Source organism: Lipophrys pholis (genome assembly GCF_963383615.2).
Source record: "Lipophrys pholis genome assembly, chromosome: 7".
NCBI classification, from domain to species: Eukaryota; Metazoa; Chordata; class Actinopteri; order Blenniiformes; family Blenniidae; genus Lipophrys; species Lipophrys pholis.
This window is the reverse complement of record NC_137638.1, coordinates 8810649-8827430: the sequence shown is the minus strand read 5'-3', so window position 1 is coordinate 8827430 and position 16782 is coordinate 8810649. Positions and strand designations below refer to the sequence as shown.

General features: G+C 43.6%; 1 protein-coding gene across 1 annotated transcript; it reads left to right on the top strand.

Annotated features, from left to right (window-relative positions):
* The first annotated feature begins 3321 nt into the window (after positions 1 to 3321).
* Positions 3322 to 16522, top strand: prodhb (proline dehydrogenase (oxidase) 1b). Its single transcript, XM_080467923.1, has 14 exons — positions 3322 to 3814; positions 4471 to 4679; positions 6519 to 6553; positions 6642 to 6782; positions 7846 to 7910; positions 8028 to 8144; positions 8306 to 8379; positions 8672 to 8753; positions 9345 to 9437; positions 10546 to 10692; positions 10808 to 10983; positions 12534 to 12632; positions 12724 to 12812; positions 15303 to 16522. The coding sequence occupies exons 1-14, from the start codon at positions 3488 to 3490 to the stop codon at positions 15491 to 15493; spliced, it is 1845 nt and encodes a 614-aa protein (XP_080324049.1). The 5' UTR covers positions 3322 to 3487; the 3' UTR covers positions 15494 to 16522.
* The last annotated feature ends 260 nt before the right edge of the window (positions 16523 to 16782 follow it).

Genomic DNA, 16782 nt, shown 5'->3' with positions numbered 1-16782 from the left:
AGAAGAAAAAAAAAGCACTGCTTTTTAATACATACAAATATATACCTATGTAAAACAAACAAACAAAAATCTTAAATGTTTAGCAGTTTGAAGTATCTTGGATTTGTCAATATTTATTACAGTTTCAGGTTGTTGGTTTTTTTAATGTAAACTTCATTTAAAAAAAAATAAAAAATCAATTGATTGTGTTTTGTAATTAATTGAAAGAATGTGGAATCCCTTTGTACGGGGCCGAAATGTCCAGCTGTGTAAAAGCCCACATGTGAGACAATAGCTCCCCCATCTGTTTGCACCAACGAAGTGATGCGGACACAAGACGCCAAACAGCTTTTAATGCCGTGAAGCAGGAGCCCTGTACACACAGATAATGATCATACGGCTGCTGCCTTCCAGGGTCCCTTTTTGACTTGGCGCGAGCTTTGCGCTGGATATGCGCCACAACGCAACACTGGCGGGACTCGAACCCTGACCACAAGGCTACAAGATCACTGAGGAACCAATACATTCTTTTTCTTGCATTTTAGACCAAATATAATGGACGATCTCCTGCCCACTTGTTCAAAATGCGACATTTCCCGTGAACAAGGTCACATGAAATTACTTTTGATGAAGGAAATTAACAACAGAGGTCATTATAATAAATACCTTGCGGTCTGATTCCGCCATAGACACGATGTTACTTTCATTTGTGACCTCTGATGATATATTGGTTATATATTATTTTATATATCAATTAAACTAGTAGAAGTAGTTGACAGTAAAAAGGATATCAATTAATATTTCTTTAATCATAAATTAGTCAGTTGCAACAACAATGGTGCCACCACTCAGCTACAAATTGTTTTGCGTCTCTATATTCCTGTTCATGCACATTTATTAATGGTAATCAATGAAAAAAAACATACATCACATGGATGTTGTAGTGTTTTTTAAAGACCATTAACACAGATGTGTTGTGTCCTGGAGGTGCTCTATTGAATATCAGCACTCACAGAAACACTCTGATCCCATCGGATTTTTCTCTCGTAAATAACTGTTGTAAATATATATCATACCTCCAAGTTACAGTGAGTGACGGCTCCTGGTGACAGTTTAAAATGCAAGCACACGGAAAAGATCTTTTGATTGAGTTATTTATGTCAATGTTTTGCTTGTCATTGGTGGTCATCGTCTTCCTCCATGTCACCCTATGCCCTATCTCCTTCACTGGTACACCAATCAGCATGTCCTCTTTTCAGTGCATCCATGAAAAATCTCTCAGGTCTGATGTTTGACCGCAGGCACTCAAACTCATCCATTTTCACCAATCTCTCCTATCTAAACACGAGCATTCCGTCTTGTCTCCACTGACCTTCATTGTTCTTCCATTCAATATAGACATCTACCTCCACCTGCTCTCTACTCTCACCACACATTACAACGTCGTCTACACACTTCATGGTACACCGAGGCTCCCTCGTGACCTCGTCTGTCGTCCTGTCCATCACCATGCATTGCAAATGAGAAGGGGTTGATCAATATGTAATCCCACCCCTGTACCGTGAACACTTTTGTCACTGTGACTGAACACCTCGCCGCTGTCTCGCATGTCCTCATGCACCATCTTCCCATCAACCTTTCCAGCCACTCTGACTTCTTCATACAGAAAGAACCAGAAGTGTGCTCTGTGGACACTATCATGCATTCTCTAGAGCCACAAAGAATCAATACAGCTATTTTTGTCCCAGTGCAATGCCTGAAAACAATGTTCATATGTTGAATTGTATATAAAATATCTCATGAGATTATTTGACTTGCAAATTAAAACAAAAGGCAGAGAGTGGTTTCATACAAGTCTTGTTTTTTTTTTGTCATTTTCTCCTGAACTCAGGAGCATATTACCGATAATGGATAAAGTGTGGTTGAATAGTTTAGATTTGAACCTGCTGGCCAAAAAATAGTCTTTCTTTGTAGTTTACACGCTCTTCCTGAGCCTTCGCGTGTTCACTTTGTGGTTCTCAGGCTTCTTTACACATGTTGCACACTTTCTTGTTAGGTTAATTTGTGACTCAATAAACTGGGTGTGAGTCCAAAGTCTCCTTTACACGACAACATTCCGAGTGAAAATGGAAAACGTTCGTTGTGCTACTAAGGTTTTCATTCACTCACGCAAGACACTGAACCCCAAAATGCTCCCAGTGGATTATCTGAATGCTTTGTATGGTAGCCTCCTCCATTGGCGTCTGAATGTGTGTGTGAATGGGTGAATGTGATGAACAGTGTAAAGAGCTTTGGGGGCTGCTCACACGGTGGAAAAGTGAAACATCCATTTACCATTCATTCAATCATTCATTCATTCATTGTTGTTGTTGTAGACAGTACCTCAATAAAGAGCTTCCATCATACTGTTATTGATATAGGCCAATGGTCTGCCATCTTTATGACCAAAAGAGCCATTTTTGTCCATTTATACTAAATAAAATTGATCTAAAGCCACAAATCATGCTTAACCATTAAAAGGAGGATAGCACTATTTTCAAATGTGTATACTTTAAACTAGATGTATTAAACCTATATCTTATTTAAGAATATTTTGTAATTTTATTTTTATTTTTAACCAGGAGGAGGAAAAAAAAACTAACAAATACTTTTAAAAATGTGCCTGTTGTTTAAATAAAATGATCATTCGAATTTCATAGGTAATAACGTGGTAATTTTGGCCATTCTGAATGTAATAAAGCCAATAGCATGATCAATTTTCAATAATGTCATACAATTATAAAAGAGAGATATCGTGTTGTATCCTCAGTGAATGAATATGATGACTACCACATCCAGTATATCTATTCTTCACAAGCAAACCTGAAAAAAAAAAAAGGCTTCTAGTTCCAAGAAATGCAGGCCTATGTATTATTGCATGTGGCTCAGTTAGCAATCGGAATATTGCAGGTTCGATTCCTCATCTCCCCCTGTCCACATGTCAAAGTGTCCTTGAGCAGGATATTGAACTCCGAACTGCTCCCAAGGCAGTGGTGGCCTAGAGGCTGGGGCAACCGTCTTTGATGGGGCAGATTTAATTCCCACAGTGGACAGGCCACCCCCTATGGGCCCCTGAGCAAGACCTTTGACCCCCATCACCTCTGAGAGAGCCCCAATGTGACTGCCGACCACAGAAATAGGAAATGCAGTAAAACAAATAAAAAAATAAAAAGGGAGATAAATAAAAATTAAAGAAATCCTTCCTGTTTTAGTTTAGTTTATTACGTACACAGGTCAAACGATCTAGTTTGATCCCTTCCAAGATATTTGCCTACCTGGTTCAACGCTTCCGAGAATGCGGAAACCTGCGCGGGTTGTGCGTCACTGCAGTGATGCCGCGTGCGCGTGGCCCCATGCTTGTTTACCCTCCGCGCGCCGCAGCTCGCTCCACCAGGACCTGTTGCCGCTCCTACCGCCGCTCCTCACTCACTCACCTCCGGACCGCAGCTTCACCGCTCACCTCCCGCTCATGGCCCTGACCCGTTCAGGGGCGGACATCCACCTGAGACGGCTGCTCTCCACCCGGAGGCTCCGCTCGACCTCCGCCTCACCGGCGACGACCGGGACGGAGCGGCAGGACGATGGGGGAAGCCGCGGCGGGGCTTGGGGGTCGTCGGGGCGGACACAGCCTCACGGGCACCGGGGCACCGACACCGCCAGCACCACTAATGAGATCTCCGTGGACTTCGAGCAGACCCAGGAGGCGTACAAGAGCAAAGACTCCTTAGAGCTGCTCAGAAGTTTGGTGGTTTTCAAACTCTGTTCCTATGACTTCCTGGTTGACAAGAATAAAGAGGTAAGTTAGTTAGAGGTGTTAGTATCACTTTAACAGTAGCATGGATTATCTTGTACTCGTTTTTTTTGTTTGTTTAATTCAGCCTGACAATTTACTATAAAACAACAAGCTCTATCGAGTCTGACACAGACGCCTTGCTCAAAGTGAACAGAAGTCAAGTTGAAAAGCCATCGGGTTGTTTTCTGAAGACCTGTTTACACCCCAGGCTTTCTGTGGAGTGTTCGTCGCCCATCTCTCAGATTACAACTTGTCTGCCCCGCCAAGCATGCAAACTGTGTTGTGCAATGCAACCTTACTTAACATTATAGGACAGGCTTCTCTAGGTTCAGTCTTTCATGCGAAGTACAATCACACAGTGTAGACGGAGACACTGGAAAACATTGATGTGATTTCGAAAGTTTCAATCTATTATGGGAGCAGATATTTTCAGTTTGTTCTGCAATGTTGGTGCAGTTTGTATGTTGTGGCCTGAGGGCGTGGGCCCCATCCTAAATACCTCTTCTCAAGTATAACATACTGTACTTTTCGCCTGTTAAGTAACACCCGATCCCTCTCTGGGCTCCTCGACATACCCTGCAGAGGACACTGGAGCTCATATAGACTGAGCATTATGCGTGTAATATATGGTCTCGTGTCTTTTTGGTCTCCCTGTTCAGATAATGGATCTGGGAAAGAAGGTCCTCGGCCAGAAAGCTTTCAACCAGTTCATGAAGATGACATTTTACGGCCAGTTCGTGGCCGGGGAAGACCACAGGACCATCAAACCACTGATCCAGAAGAACCGGGCGTTCGGTGTGGGCTCCGTCCTGGACTACAGCGTGGAGGAGGACATCAGTGAGGAGACAGCAGAGCAGAAAGAGACGGAGTATGAACGCTGCTATGTTATCATAGATGGGTGTTTGGGGGGGGTTATTTATTTAACAGTGACTGTCAAATGGAAGTCAACACATATTGCTCCGTGGTCGGAACAAGCACAGCACATGTTTGTGTTATCCTCCGGGTCCGCGCTAAATATAAGTTTACCCCATATTGTCACCTCCTCTCTTACAACGTGATTTGTCCGCATGCTCCCGCCCCCTCCCCACCCCCACCCCCTGTCACATGAGCAGCAGAAATCGTTTGATACATGAGCCGATGTACACTTGGAATGAAAGAGTCAACCTTGTGCAAACAGTCTCTCTGAGCAGCAGCAGGGTCACTCGAGCTGCGGCCCTCATGCATTATTAGTCGTTCGGACGCCACAGAAGTCCTTTTTGACACCTTTAAAAGCTGCTTCACGTCTCAGTCTGTTAATTCTCGGAACGCTTGACGGGAGTTGTTCTGCATTGAACGTAACCGTCCAAAACAACTTTTGGCACGTCTGAACTCTGACGTCCTGAAGGTCAGAAGTAGCAAGCACACAAAGCCGTTACGCAGGTTATTGGAGTGGTTATGTGTGCTGACATTGAGCGACAGTCAACGGCGCCGTCAGCTCAGGGCAGACAGAATCCCTCCCGTTATTGTTTCATCGTGCTATCACTCTCCGTCAGGTGATAAAGCTCCGGGGCGAGCCCTTTGCCACGGCCCCTCTGTTGCACTTCAACTCTGTATGTGTTTAACAGCCCATCACTTGTTACAAGATGTCACGGCACAGCTTTGATACACTCTGTCTTGGAGAGGGAAGACATCAAACGGGATATCGAATCTGAGGCGGGAAGTTTTTTTTTTTTGTTTGGCAAGCGTGCGCCTTCGAACCGTCAAGGCTGAAGGACAGGGCGCGTTAAGGCAGCCTCATCTGACACCGCAGGGTTTGACGCGCTCGCCGATGATGTGCCACGATAGCAAACGACAACATTAGTCAGTCGCTCGCAACAGCAGAATACATAACGAATGACATAACCTGGAGAGGTGTAACCTGGATGAGAAATACAAACAGACCAGAGCCAATCTTGAACAAATCAAAAAAAACATTACTAATAATCCTGATCTTTTTCATGACGAAAGTCTTGTGTTCATTAATGATCCCATTTGACTTATTGAGTAAATTTAGTGAGTCACCGGTGTTCAGGCGGCCCTCATTCCAGCTCCTGGGAGTTTACCGTTAGTACTAGTTGAGAAATCGCTTCAGTTATTGTTGTGTCAGCCATTCCTTATATCAGTGTAAGCACCTACGGTTCTGAAGCTACAGACGATTTCTACATGCGTCCGATTGCATTGCTCATAGGGCTGCATGATATAATGCAAATTGATCACAATCCCAATATAATTAGTCATAGGCACATCACAAAAGACTTGAAGTGCAATGAATTCTATGTTTTTGTGCTCTGCGTGTCATTTAACTCGTACTGGTAACTTGGACTGTGTTTAACATTTAATCAGCGTGTGAACTTGCTACTTTGTGAGAGGAAACGTCAAAAAGAAAGTCAGATGTCCGGCATGCTCACCGTGCAGTCGTGTGTTTGCTTACATGAATTCCCCCGTGCCTTACGATGAGAGCGGCGAATAGGTCAACTGTGGAGTGATGCTACAGCTCCCCTGTGTGGAGGGTCAGCGGGATACGGTGGGGCAGTTGGGCCGCTATCGTGCTGCGACCACGAGGCCAAACTGTTAAAAAAAAAAAAAAAGAACTTGTTCCTCCATTGACCTGTGGCTGAACATCCATTTCTGATGTGGCAAATTAACATTATCCTTCTGCTCCCCTCCCCTCCCCTCCTTCCCGTTTCAGCTCGTGTGTATCCTCTGCAGAGAACGAGAGCATAGGTAAGCTGCCGTGTTTCATCTCATTTGCGGACGCAGTGTATGATGTAATTAGAAGTAATAAGCATGCAAATTTGTTTTTTACCCCCAGGCGTGAGCCACGGAGAGGGAAAACAGAAAGTGCACAAACAATTCGGGGACCGAGCGTCTGCAGCTCGCACGTACTTCCACTCTGACGAGGCCAAATGTGACCGGCACATGGAAACCTTTATCAAATGCATCAAAGCATCGGGTTGGTAAACAAAAACTCTCATTAAATCCCACCCAAAAAAAAAAAAAAACCCTCTTGTCTGTTTCGGCACTCTGTGCAAAGGCCACAAGTTCGCCGTCAGCTCCAGAAACACTGAGTTGTTGCGTAAAATCTGGAGAATTCACGGAGGGAGAATTAGAGGGAGTCAGTTCAAATCAATGTTTATGAAGATGAGCGGAACATATTGGTTAAAATGGATGAAATTCAATCGTACGACGTGGCCTTTTCTGAATTTGATGGTACCTTGTAACAGTGGCTACAAAAGACGAGAGCGCGTTTAAAATGGGCCGAGGTGATTTGGAATGTCTCCAAAAAACCCATGAAAATAAATAAATGAAAAAAACCTGTGTTGCCTCGGGGCCGCAGTGAAGCCGACTCAACTTTTCTGCAAGTATTTGCATGTTGTAACAAATGGGTTCAGAATCATGCATGTTAAAACAACAGGGCTTTGAAGGAAACAAGTTCACATGCTGACTGACCGAAAACGTTTTGCCTTATCGTGAAACACAAAGGACCTGAACAAAACTGTGGCTTTTGAGCATCTTCGTCCCATCAGAGACTGTACTTCCTCAACAAGTTAAACCGACTCATCCCCTAGTGACCGGTTACAACTGGTCAGCTGTGACTGACCTGCAGCGGGTGGTCAGCCTGACACAGCACATCAGAAATTAATTTCAAACCGCTACACCACTTGTGCGGCCCTCTCACTGTGCTTTTACTATAATGGCATAAATTAAAAAGAATAAAATCTCACAGTCGTACAAAGATATTCAACAAATAAAAACCAATCAACAATTGAGCTGAAAAATGGAGATTTATGTGTGTTTGTTCTTCCTGTTTTGTAAAAAAAAAAACAACAACCCTGCACTTTGACAGTAGAAGTTACTCTCATATTTACCCAACGTACATGTGAAGATTGTGGAGGAACGCCGGAGTTTGCGCACAAATGATTCTCGTAATCGTGTTGTATTTTTCACAACGATCACTACATGATGCTTTCGTATAAATATAATGTGACTATATCCAAAGTGTGTGCGGCCTGCAGGTGGGACTTCAGCGGACGGCTTCGCCGCCATCAAACTGACGGCGCTGGGACGACCTCAGTTTCTGGTACGCACTAATGGGTGATTAAACGGTCGGTGTACCAATTAATCTGACGGCGTTGCTGCAGAGGTGAAGTGAGCTAAAATTCTCTTGTTTTTTTTTTTTTTGTCATGTTTTTGAAAGCTCCAGTTCTCAGAGGTGCTGGCGAAATGGCAGCGATTTTTCACCTTCCTGGCAGCACAGCAGGGGAAAGATGGCGCGGAGACCTTAGGCCAGAGACTGGAGCTCGCGCAACTGCAGGTCCTGTTTTCTCCTCTTCTGCTTCTCATTCCGCTCGGGTTTCATTACAGCGATATGTCATCCAAAACATCACCTCCATCTGTGCACTCACACGGCGCGTGCAGCCCGGGCATGCCGCGGCGTAAACAGTGTAATATTTTGGATTTCCGTCTTGATTTCAGGAGTTTGTGGCCAAACTGGGCGGGAGAGGAGATTTCCGCGGCTGGTTTACCGGAAAGAGTGAAGAATCTGCGGGGTAAGCAACTATTAGGCGCCATTTAATAGAGCAACAATCACAATAATTTATTAAAAAAACTGATTTTAAAGACACTGACTTCTCCTGTGCAGTCACTTCTAAGCGTTTTTCTCATGAATAACCTCAATAACAATGCAGATCGCTGTCAGAGCTTTTCTTTTGAAGTCAAAAACATTGAAGGGAAAACCTCAGAAGTTCATCTTTAAGTTTCCCCTCTGATGCTGCACCGGGCGAGATTTAAAGCAACGCCGCTTCCTTCAGTACCTTTCTTTCCTTTTTCCCCTCCTCACAGATGCATTGACGTGCTCGACTGGAACAGCCTGATAGATGACAGAACAAAGATACCGGATCTGCTCGTCGTTCCAAACACCGAGGTCAGTGGCTACATGGCGATGGAGGAGAGAGTATTAATGGGAAATCCAATACAGTTGAAATAATACACAAGAAGGAATAAATATTCAACATAAACACGCGGATGTCACTTACTGTTATGCTGGTTTTATTTGCCTTCAAGGTGATTGTTTGAGTTCAGTCCCTATGATTCAAAGTGTAGATATTTTATTTAAAACTGCCTATAGTGAGCGCTTTGCTTCGTCGCATTTAAATTGCTTTGTCAGTTCTATAGGGAGGCTTACACGATAACGTTTCAAGTGACATCTTCCTTTTTCCGAAAATGAAAATGATGGGCTGCCCACGGAAACACCGAACATGATGAAGTTTTCGCGTCGTGCAGATTTTTTTGATTAAAACTTCGTGTCACAATTGAATAAGCTTCCAGCCTGCCCCCGATGCTCGGGAGCGGCTACGTGTCTGTCGATCCTGAACTCAAGACAGCTGACGGGTGGGCCGAGCAGGAAGCTCCGATAGGTGTCAGGCTGCGTGATATTTGGTTAATGAGCATCTCATGCTGTTCTCTCCGCCGTGTTGGTGGGTTGTTTTTTTGTTTTTGTTTTTTTTTCCCCCAGCTCGGTGAGCTGGAGCCTCTGCTGAAGAAGTTCACCGAGGAGGACGAGGAACAAATGAAGAGAGTGTTACAGCGCGTAGATGTCCTGGCGAAGGTAACCTCACATCGACCGAGTGTACCCGCCAGCACGGGGCTTTTCATCTGCATTGAAGAAAGTGTTTACACTGGAGCCTAACCACATGCGGCGTGTTTGTGAACATTGCTGACATGTTTATGGTCCAACATGCAACCGCGGGGCTGCGTTTGTTTATCGGCTATTCTGTAAAAGTGTCATGGCGGACATCATGTTTTAATCATCCTCCAGCACACATACACACACACACACACAAATAGATTTCATTCAGGGAATACAAATGTGTGGAGTAATGTGCAGCGGGGGAATCTTTCGCCCCAGCACCGTGGGCCTGGTTCACTAAGATCCTGCCGAGTTGCACAATAGCTTGGAACAGATTGCGCTTTCAGTTTGGATTTTACCGGTGATTTACTAAGAGTAACACCGGGAGTGACTTCACATGCAAACAGAAGCATTTCAATGAGGGTTTTGCATGATTTACGACCGGGGCCGTCGAGCCGTTCCTGGTTGTTTTAGCCGTTCCGGTTTCACGATTACGTTTTTATCATGTGATGCTCGTTTTAAAGCGATGAACAGGGAATCACTAAACAAAAGGAATAACCAAAAGGGAATGGAGTAGTTCCAAAGACCAATAATGTAAGAAGTATGAGTCTGTTAAATGTAGTAAAGCGAATAATGTAATAACTTAATTGAGCCAATACTTTAATAACAATTTCATAATAATGAAATGTTTTATTGAAGTCGCATTTTTAAAAAAGTTGTGAAAATGGGATAACTGCAGGCGATAACGTGATAATAGGGCTGAACTCCTCGAGAATAAAATATTTCTTTCATTTTTTTGTGTCCAATTTTCTTATAAAAATGGGAATAGTGGCTGCACAGTCATCCAATTCTGTATTTTTTATTCTTATTGACAATTTATTGGCTTCATTCCAATTAAAATGACGAGAATCATTACGTCATTGGCAGGTATTACATTACTGGTTGCATCAGTCCCTCAAAAGCAGATTTTTGTTACGATTTCTTTTTTTTACTTTAGTTAGCTATAAATTAAATAGCAGATTTGACGACAATGTGCGGAAATACACTGCGTTCGTACATTAGATAAACTAACTCCTTGGTGCTCCAGCTTGCTCAGGAGAACGGCGTCCGTCTGATGGTGGATGCAGAGCAGACCTATTTCCAGCCCGCCATCAGCAGGCTCACGCTGGAAATGCAGAGAATCTACAACCGAGAGAAGCCCGTCATCTTCAACACGTATCAGTGCTACCTAAAGGTCAGGCCAGCCGAGGCACCGCCGGCCTGCCCGTGAAACATAAACGATGGCGGTGGCAGTGTGTTTGTCACTCGCTCGGCTGGATCTGAGCGTCTCTGTTCCATCGCCCGCGCAGGACGCTTACGACAACGTGACGATGGACGTGGAACTTTCTCGACGGGAGGGCTGGCGCTTCGCGGCCAAGCTGGTGCGCGGGGCCTACATGTATCAGGAGCGCGACCGGGCCGAAGAGTTTGGATACGAGGACCCCATTAACCCCGACTATGAGACCACCAACTGGATGTATCACAGGTGAGACGCATGGCTCGGTACTTTGTTTATGAACCGCTGAGCACCCGTTAAAGTTTTTTTTTTTTTTTTTTTTTACTCTAAAACTTTGTGTCGAAGTGTTCGGTAATGGACAGCACAGGGATTTCTTTCTTAGTTTCAAGGGAAAGTGGACCTTCATGTGGACTTTTTTGGGGGGGGGGGGAGTTTAACACCGTGTCAGCAGGCTTCCACCCTGTCGAGTTTTCTCCGCGCTGCTTGGAGAATACCAGTCAGCTCCAGGGGGGGCTGTCCTGTAGCAATTTTCTGACAGATCGAGATTAAGGCCGGCTCAAAGAAAGCACTTTGTTAACCCTCCTGTTGTGTTCACCTGTGAGAAACCGCACAGAAATGTTCCCGCTCCAGACTGACTCGCCACAGCGCTGCGAGGTCTGTGAGGCAGGAACAAAGTGGTGTTCTCAGTTACAGCACGGATTGGATTAAAAACCACACAGCCAAGTTTGAAAAATGATTATAGAGCTGGCATGTACATAGCATTAGGCATTAAAATCATAAATACAAGTAATATCTGCTGTCAGATAGTGTGACAGCACAAAATTATATATATAGATATATATATATCTATATATATAGCTAGAAAGATAGATAGATACACCAATAAGATAAAACATAAAAACATTTAACTTAATTTCATTTAGAAGTCCCTCATGCAGATAAAGGTTATTTTTTTTAATTAATATTCCTCACAGCCTTAGTATACATTTTCAAATCTTGTTTTCCCCCAGTTTTCATTCTTATTACCTGTTGTTTTTCCTTTCTTATCTTGTTTTAGATTCACTTTAAAACACTTTGAATTAAATTCAAGCCAAATTCACATGACAATGTTTCCTGTAAAAAATTTTTTTTTTTAGCAATTTCATGTTTTGCATGTTTCGGTGCTGTTTGTATTTGTAATAAAACCACACACACTCATTTTAGAATGTAAATATGACAAATTATTGTATTGTTGTATTGAAACATGTACAAAGCCAGAAGAAAACAAATCAGTTTTGCTCAAATATTATTGTTTTTACCCTTGGGCCCGCTTTATCACATTGACCTGAGCTGTATTCAAAAAGCACATTGTAGATTCAGTGTATGCGCCATTTTCACATATATGTTGAGCTCATAAAGTCTATAAAAAGAGCTAAACTTATTAGAAAAACTTTTTTTTTAATTTTTTTTAATTTAAATATCAGTAAGATTCAGAGCTGAACAACATGAGACAAACTTGTTGCTAATAGGCGTCAGCACAGCGTGAGACGCCTGCACAACGCCGTAACAAGGTGGACGGCATGCAGCGGCCGTTTCAAATACTCTCCTTCTAAAACAAATAATCTCCTGTAGATTTGATGTATATATATGCACTGTGCTTAGGGGGTGTTTGTACTGTTTACTAGCAACGGGCGATAAATCTCACATGTTGCTGAGAGAGAGAGACGCGTCTGTAAGCGTTTTGGAGCACCGTGAGGCCGGCGTGCTTAGATCACGCCGTAAAGTGAATGACAACATGTGTGTGTGTGTGTGTGTGTAAGGTGCCTGGACTACGTCCTGGAGGAGATTGCCCTCAACCGAAATGCCAACGTGATGGTGGCTTCCCATAACCAGGACACAGTCAAACACACACTGACCAGGTGAAGTTGATTAAACTTGTTCCGAGTTGTTTTCTTTTTGTTTAAAGTGGACGAATTAACGTGGCGACGTCCTTCTGTCCCTCCGACTCAGGATGAAGCGGCTTGGCCTCTTACCAACAGAGAACAAGGTGTTCTTCGGTCAACTCCTGGGCATGTGTGATCAAATCAGCTTCCCCCTGGGTGAGGAGAAAAACAAACCGCGTCTCTCGCCGCATCTCGCGTAGAAAGACCATTTGACAGTTGACTGTTGAGCCTCCGCCGCGTCCTCACACACGCGTCCCTCACGCTCACTTTTCTCCACACGTGTCGCCGGGACGCTGACATATGAACCCGAGACGTCCCGGTATTGACCCGCTGCCGCTTTCCACCACTTTCTCTGTCATTCAGAGAGAGACACGGTGTCGGGCAGCTGTCTGTCAGTGTGAGGCTCAAGCTGAAATGGCCTTGACCTGCATCGATGTAAATAGACAGACACGTGTGTTTTTTTTGTTGCGCTCTCGAGGGAAACTGGGCGCTTGAATCCCCCAAAATAGTAATAAAAAAAGAAAAAAAAAAAGAAAAAGGTTGCTTTATGAAATAAGTCAGCCCGGAGCAGAGATTTGGGTTATTTGTCTTTCACTTACTGCACCGAATGCGCTGTATATATAGTTGTTTTGTGATTTTGTCCTCGATATTGTCTGCACCTCGGGACTTTGTTTTTATTGTTTCGTGTTTGGGTGTTGCCGACGAGTTGAAACAACGTTTATTCCCTTCAAATCTGAGGAGTAAGCCTCGGCAAAACAGCGTAAGACGGTTGTGTGAGCACGACCAGCTGACTGCAGCAGCTCTTCAAATCGAGACGCAGCTGCTGGGGAAGTGTGCGCACATGTTGTGGGGATGAGAGCGAGTGAAGCTGTCACTCTGTGGACAAACACAGCCCTCGTGTCTTCCTCTAATGTGTCATCGGTAAAACACAATTGTGAATTAAAACCCAGAATCCCATAAACGTTTGGAAGGGTGTAGAAAGGGAGGTGCAAAACATATATATCCAGTAAATGTACGCCGTTTCGCCTACATTTCTATTTTCTCAATAAAAGATGGAATGATTTATTCACAATTAAAAAGGGACACAACAATCATAACTACTAATCGAATCTGTTCACAGAGAAGGACAGAAACTCAACCAAGGGAGGCTTTATATAAAGATCTGGTTTTCGCCCATTTAAGGTTTAGAATAAACTTCCAACACTTCTTGCGAGGAATCTTTGCAGCTGTATAACGATATATTTCACCTTACAGGACATTTTGAAAGACACGTGAAGGTTTTGTTCAGTCTGCTGGTGTTATAGCTTCCAACTTTCCAAATCAGAGATGCATTTAATCCCTCCTCCAATAAAATAGAAATGGCTTCTTCTCATTGCCATTAGTTCATAATAATGTTTCTTTAGATATGATAGAGCATCTTCCTCCCACTAACTGCAGTTTAACTTATCGAGGGATTTAGACATTAGACTGACGCACATGGTGCTGACAGCACTTCAGAATTTACTTTTACCGTTTAAAGAACCAATTAAAGGGGTCATATTATGCTAAATTAACTTTCGAATGGTTTTTCATTGGTAATATTGGTTCCCAAACCTGGGAATGACACCCGAGAAGTGAAGAAAATCTGTCATCTCTCTCCCTGGCTTGTTTCATTTAAAAAAAAAAAAAGAAAAGAAAAAAAAAAAGAACAAAAGTGTGCTCCAACAAGCGAATCAGTAGTGGTATGACTTGCGATCCGTATTCCAGTTTTATCATCCAGATCAGTAGTTTAATAGTTGCGACTCACGCCTGACAGCATCTGATTCGTCATCAGTCCATATGAATGTCGGATTCTCTGCATTTTTTTCACGTTTATAGTGTATTGTTCTCTGCGGTTTCATCACTAGAACAAGCAACAGCGCCCTCCCGTGGCCCGGCATACTAACTACATCGTTGTCACGTTTAACGTTGTTGTGTAAACAGGGCCTAAGATGGATTTGGGGCAATAAACTTTGAATACGACATTTTTGGACCAATGAGATCCATGGGAAAGTGTTGAAAAGCTGTACAGTATAATATGACCCCTTTAAGATGCATTAAACTATTATAGCTCCGTTGGAATGGGGGCCATAGTTTAGAATTTTTTTTCGTCGTCTTTTTTTCAGAAATGTTTCATGTTTACACAGCAATGTTTAGAAAACGATGTTAATTCACACCGAAATGGCAGAAATTCTGGAAACTATGGCGTTAGAATGCTGGGCCAGGAGTTTTTATGTTACGCTATAAACATTTAACAATGGCGACCACATGGACTGAGAGTCATGCCACTCTGGAGGCCGCCATTGTTGTTATTGTCCATCTCCCCGTGCGTCTGCAGGAGAGCTATTTACTCCCTGATGCGCATATGCCGCCGCAGTGTTTAAAAAGATAACATTGCATTGACTCACATCTACGTGGAGACAGTCGGAGCGTTTTCAAAAAAGTTGCATTTTTTAGTGACTCCGAGCGCCGTTGTCATGGAAACGGACACCTATAACACAACAAAACTTTTCAATCCTTCACTAGAATACGCTGTTCTGTAAACAGGGCCTAAGAGATCCATTCAATTTCGAGTTTTCTGTGGGTGCAGCGCTCATCATCGTGCTCTTCTGTTGTCTCGACCGGCAGGCCAGGCGGGCTTCCCCGTCTACAAGTACGTCCCGTACGGGCCGGTGAACGAGGTCATGCCGTACCTGTCTCGGCGGGCGCAGGAGAACCGCGGCTTCATGAAGGGTGTCCAGAAAGAGAGGGAGCTGCTGTGGAAGGAGCTGAAACGCCGACTTGCCACCGGGGACTTCCTCTACAGACCTGTGTACTGAATATACTGAACACACAGCGGCGGAGAAGACAGGGAAGACAGAGAACAAAGTAGTTTGTCTTTTTTCTTTTGGCTGCTGTGTGGCTGTCCGTTCCATCTTTCCCCATTTTCGAATGTGTCCTGTTCTTTTTTTTTTTTTTTTTTTTTCCAAACTCGTCCTGGATTTTTCTTGCTGATGGACTGCTCCTTCATGCTATTCTTTTTTTCTCTCTCACCGCTGTTGTTATTCTCCATTCTCGCCGACTTTCCTCCTCCCTCCCCCCCCCCCCCCCGCTTCGTCTGTTTGTGTGTTCAACCTCGTGTTCTCTCTATATCTTCTCTTATCCGCCTCTGGATCCATAAGCATTCCTCATTTCTGTCTTCCCGTTTTCTATAGAGCGCCTGGTATCCATCAATTGGACATCTTTACTGCCCCAAAAGGACTCCCTGAAATGTCAACAAGACTTTTGTTGGCATCCTTTTCCTTACTGTCCCGATTTGTCATGAATAAGAGGCAGAAATAATACAAAAAAAAAAAATAACAGGACGGATTCAAATTGTGGGGAAAAACAACACTCCATATTTAGTTCTGCTATATGTTTTTTTGGGGCTGTGTAGTTGTGTACTGCCGGATTTAAATCTGTGTGTGTGTAATGGGCGACTGATGGGAGTTCACACAGCAAACCCCTCTTGTTCTCAGAGTGCCTTTGTTATTGTATTTACCAGAAGAGGCCATATTCTTGGTCATTGGGGTGTTACAAGGGGAAAAAAACAAAATGTGTATTTGCTGCTCAGTGAGCGAATGTCACTTGAAACCTTGGTCGGGTTTATTTTATTTCTTTATTGGGAATAATAAATAAGCTAGAGATTATTAATTTTGTGTATGTGTGTGTGTGTTATTGTGCAATTCTGATATCTGGTGGTGTAAATATGTCAAATCTGTGAGTTGCTTAATAAATCAACACAAACTGTGCAAATCGCAGGGCCGACACCGGCGGCAGAGTTGCTGTGTGGCTCCGAGCGCTTTGCTTCAGGGGGAGTTTAATTTGGCAACACGTTCTGTTTGGTTATTGATAGACAATTAGTATTTGAGTCAGAGGGTAACCAAGCTTCATGATAGTTATGGCCCTGTCATTTTACGAGAGCAGGAGCGCCGCAGAACCATCATTTAATTACCCATGATGCTACGCTCAATATAGATCACAGAAAATTGGATGCATAAATCATTACTCAGAAGAAACTTTAGTGGCTGTTGAGCTTTCTTCACTGAGGCAAAGCGCCACAGAGCCGTCACCGCCGCTGTATTCTATC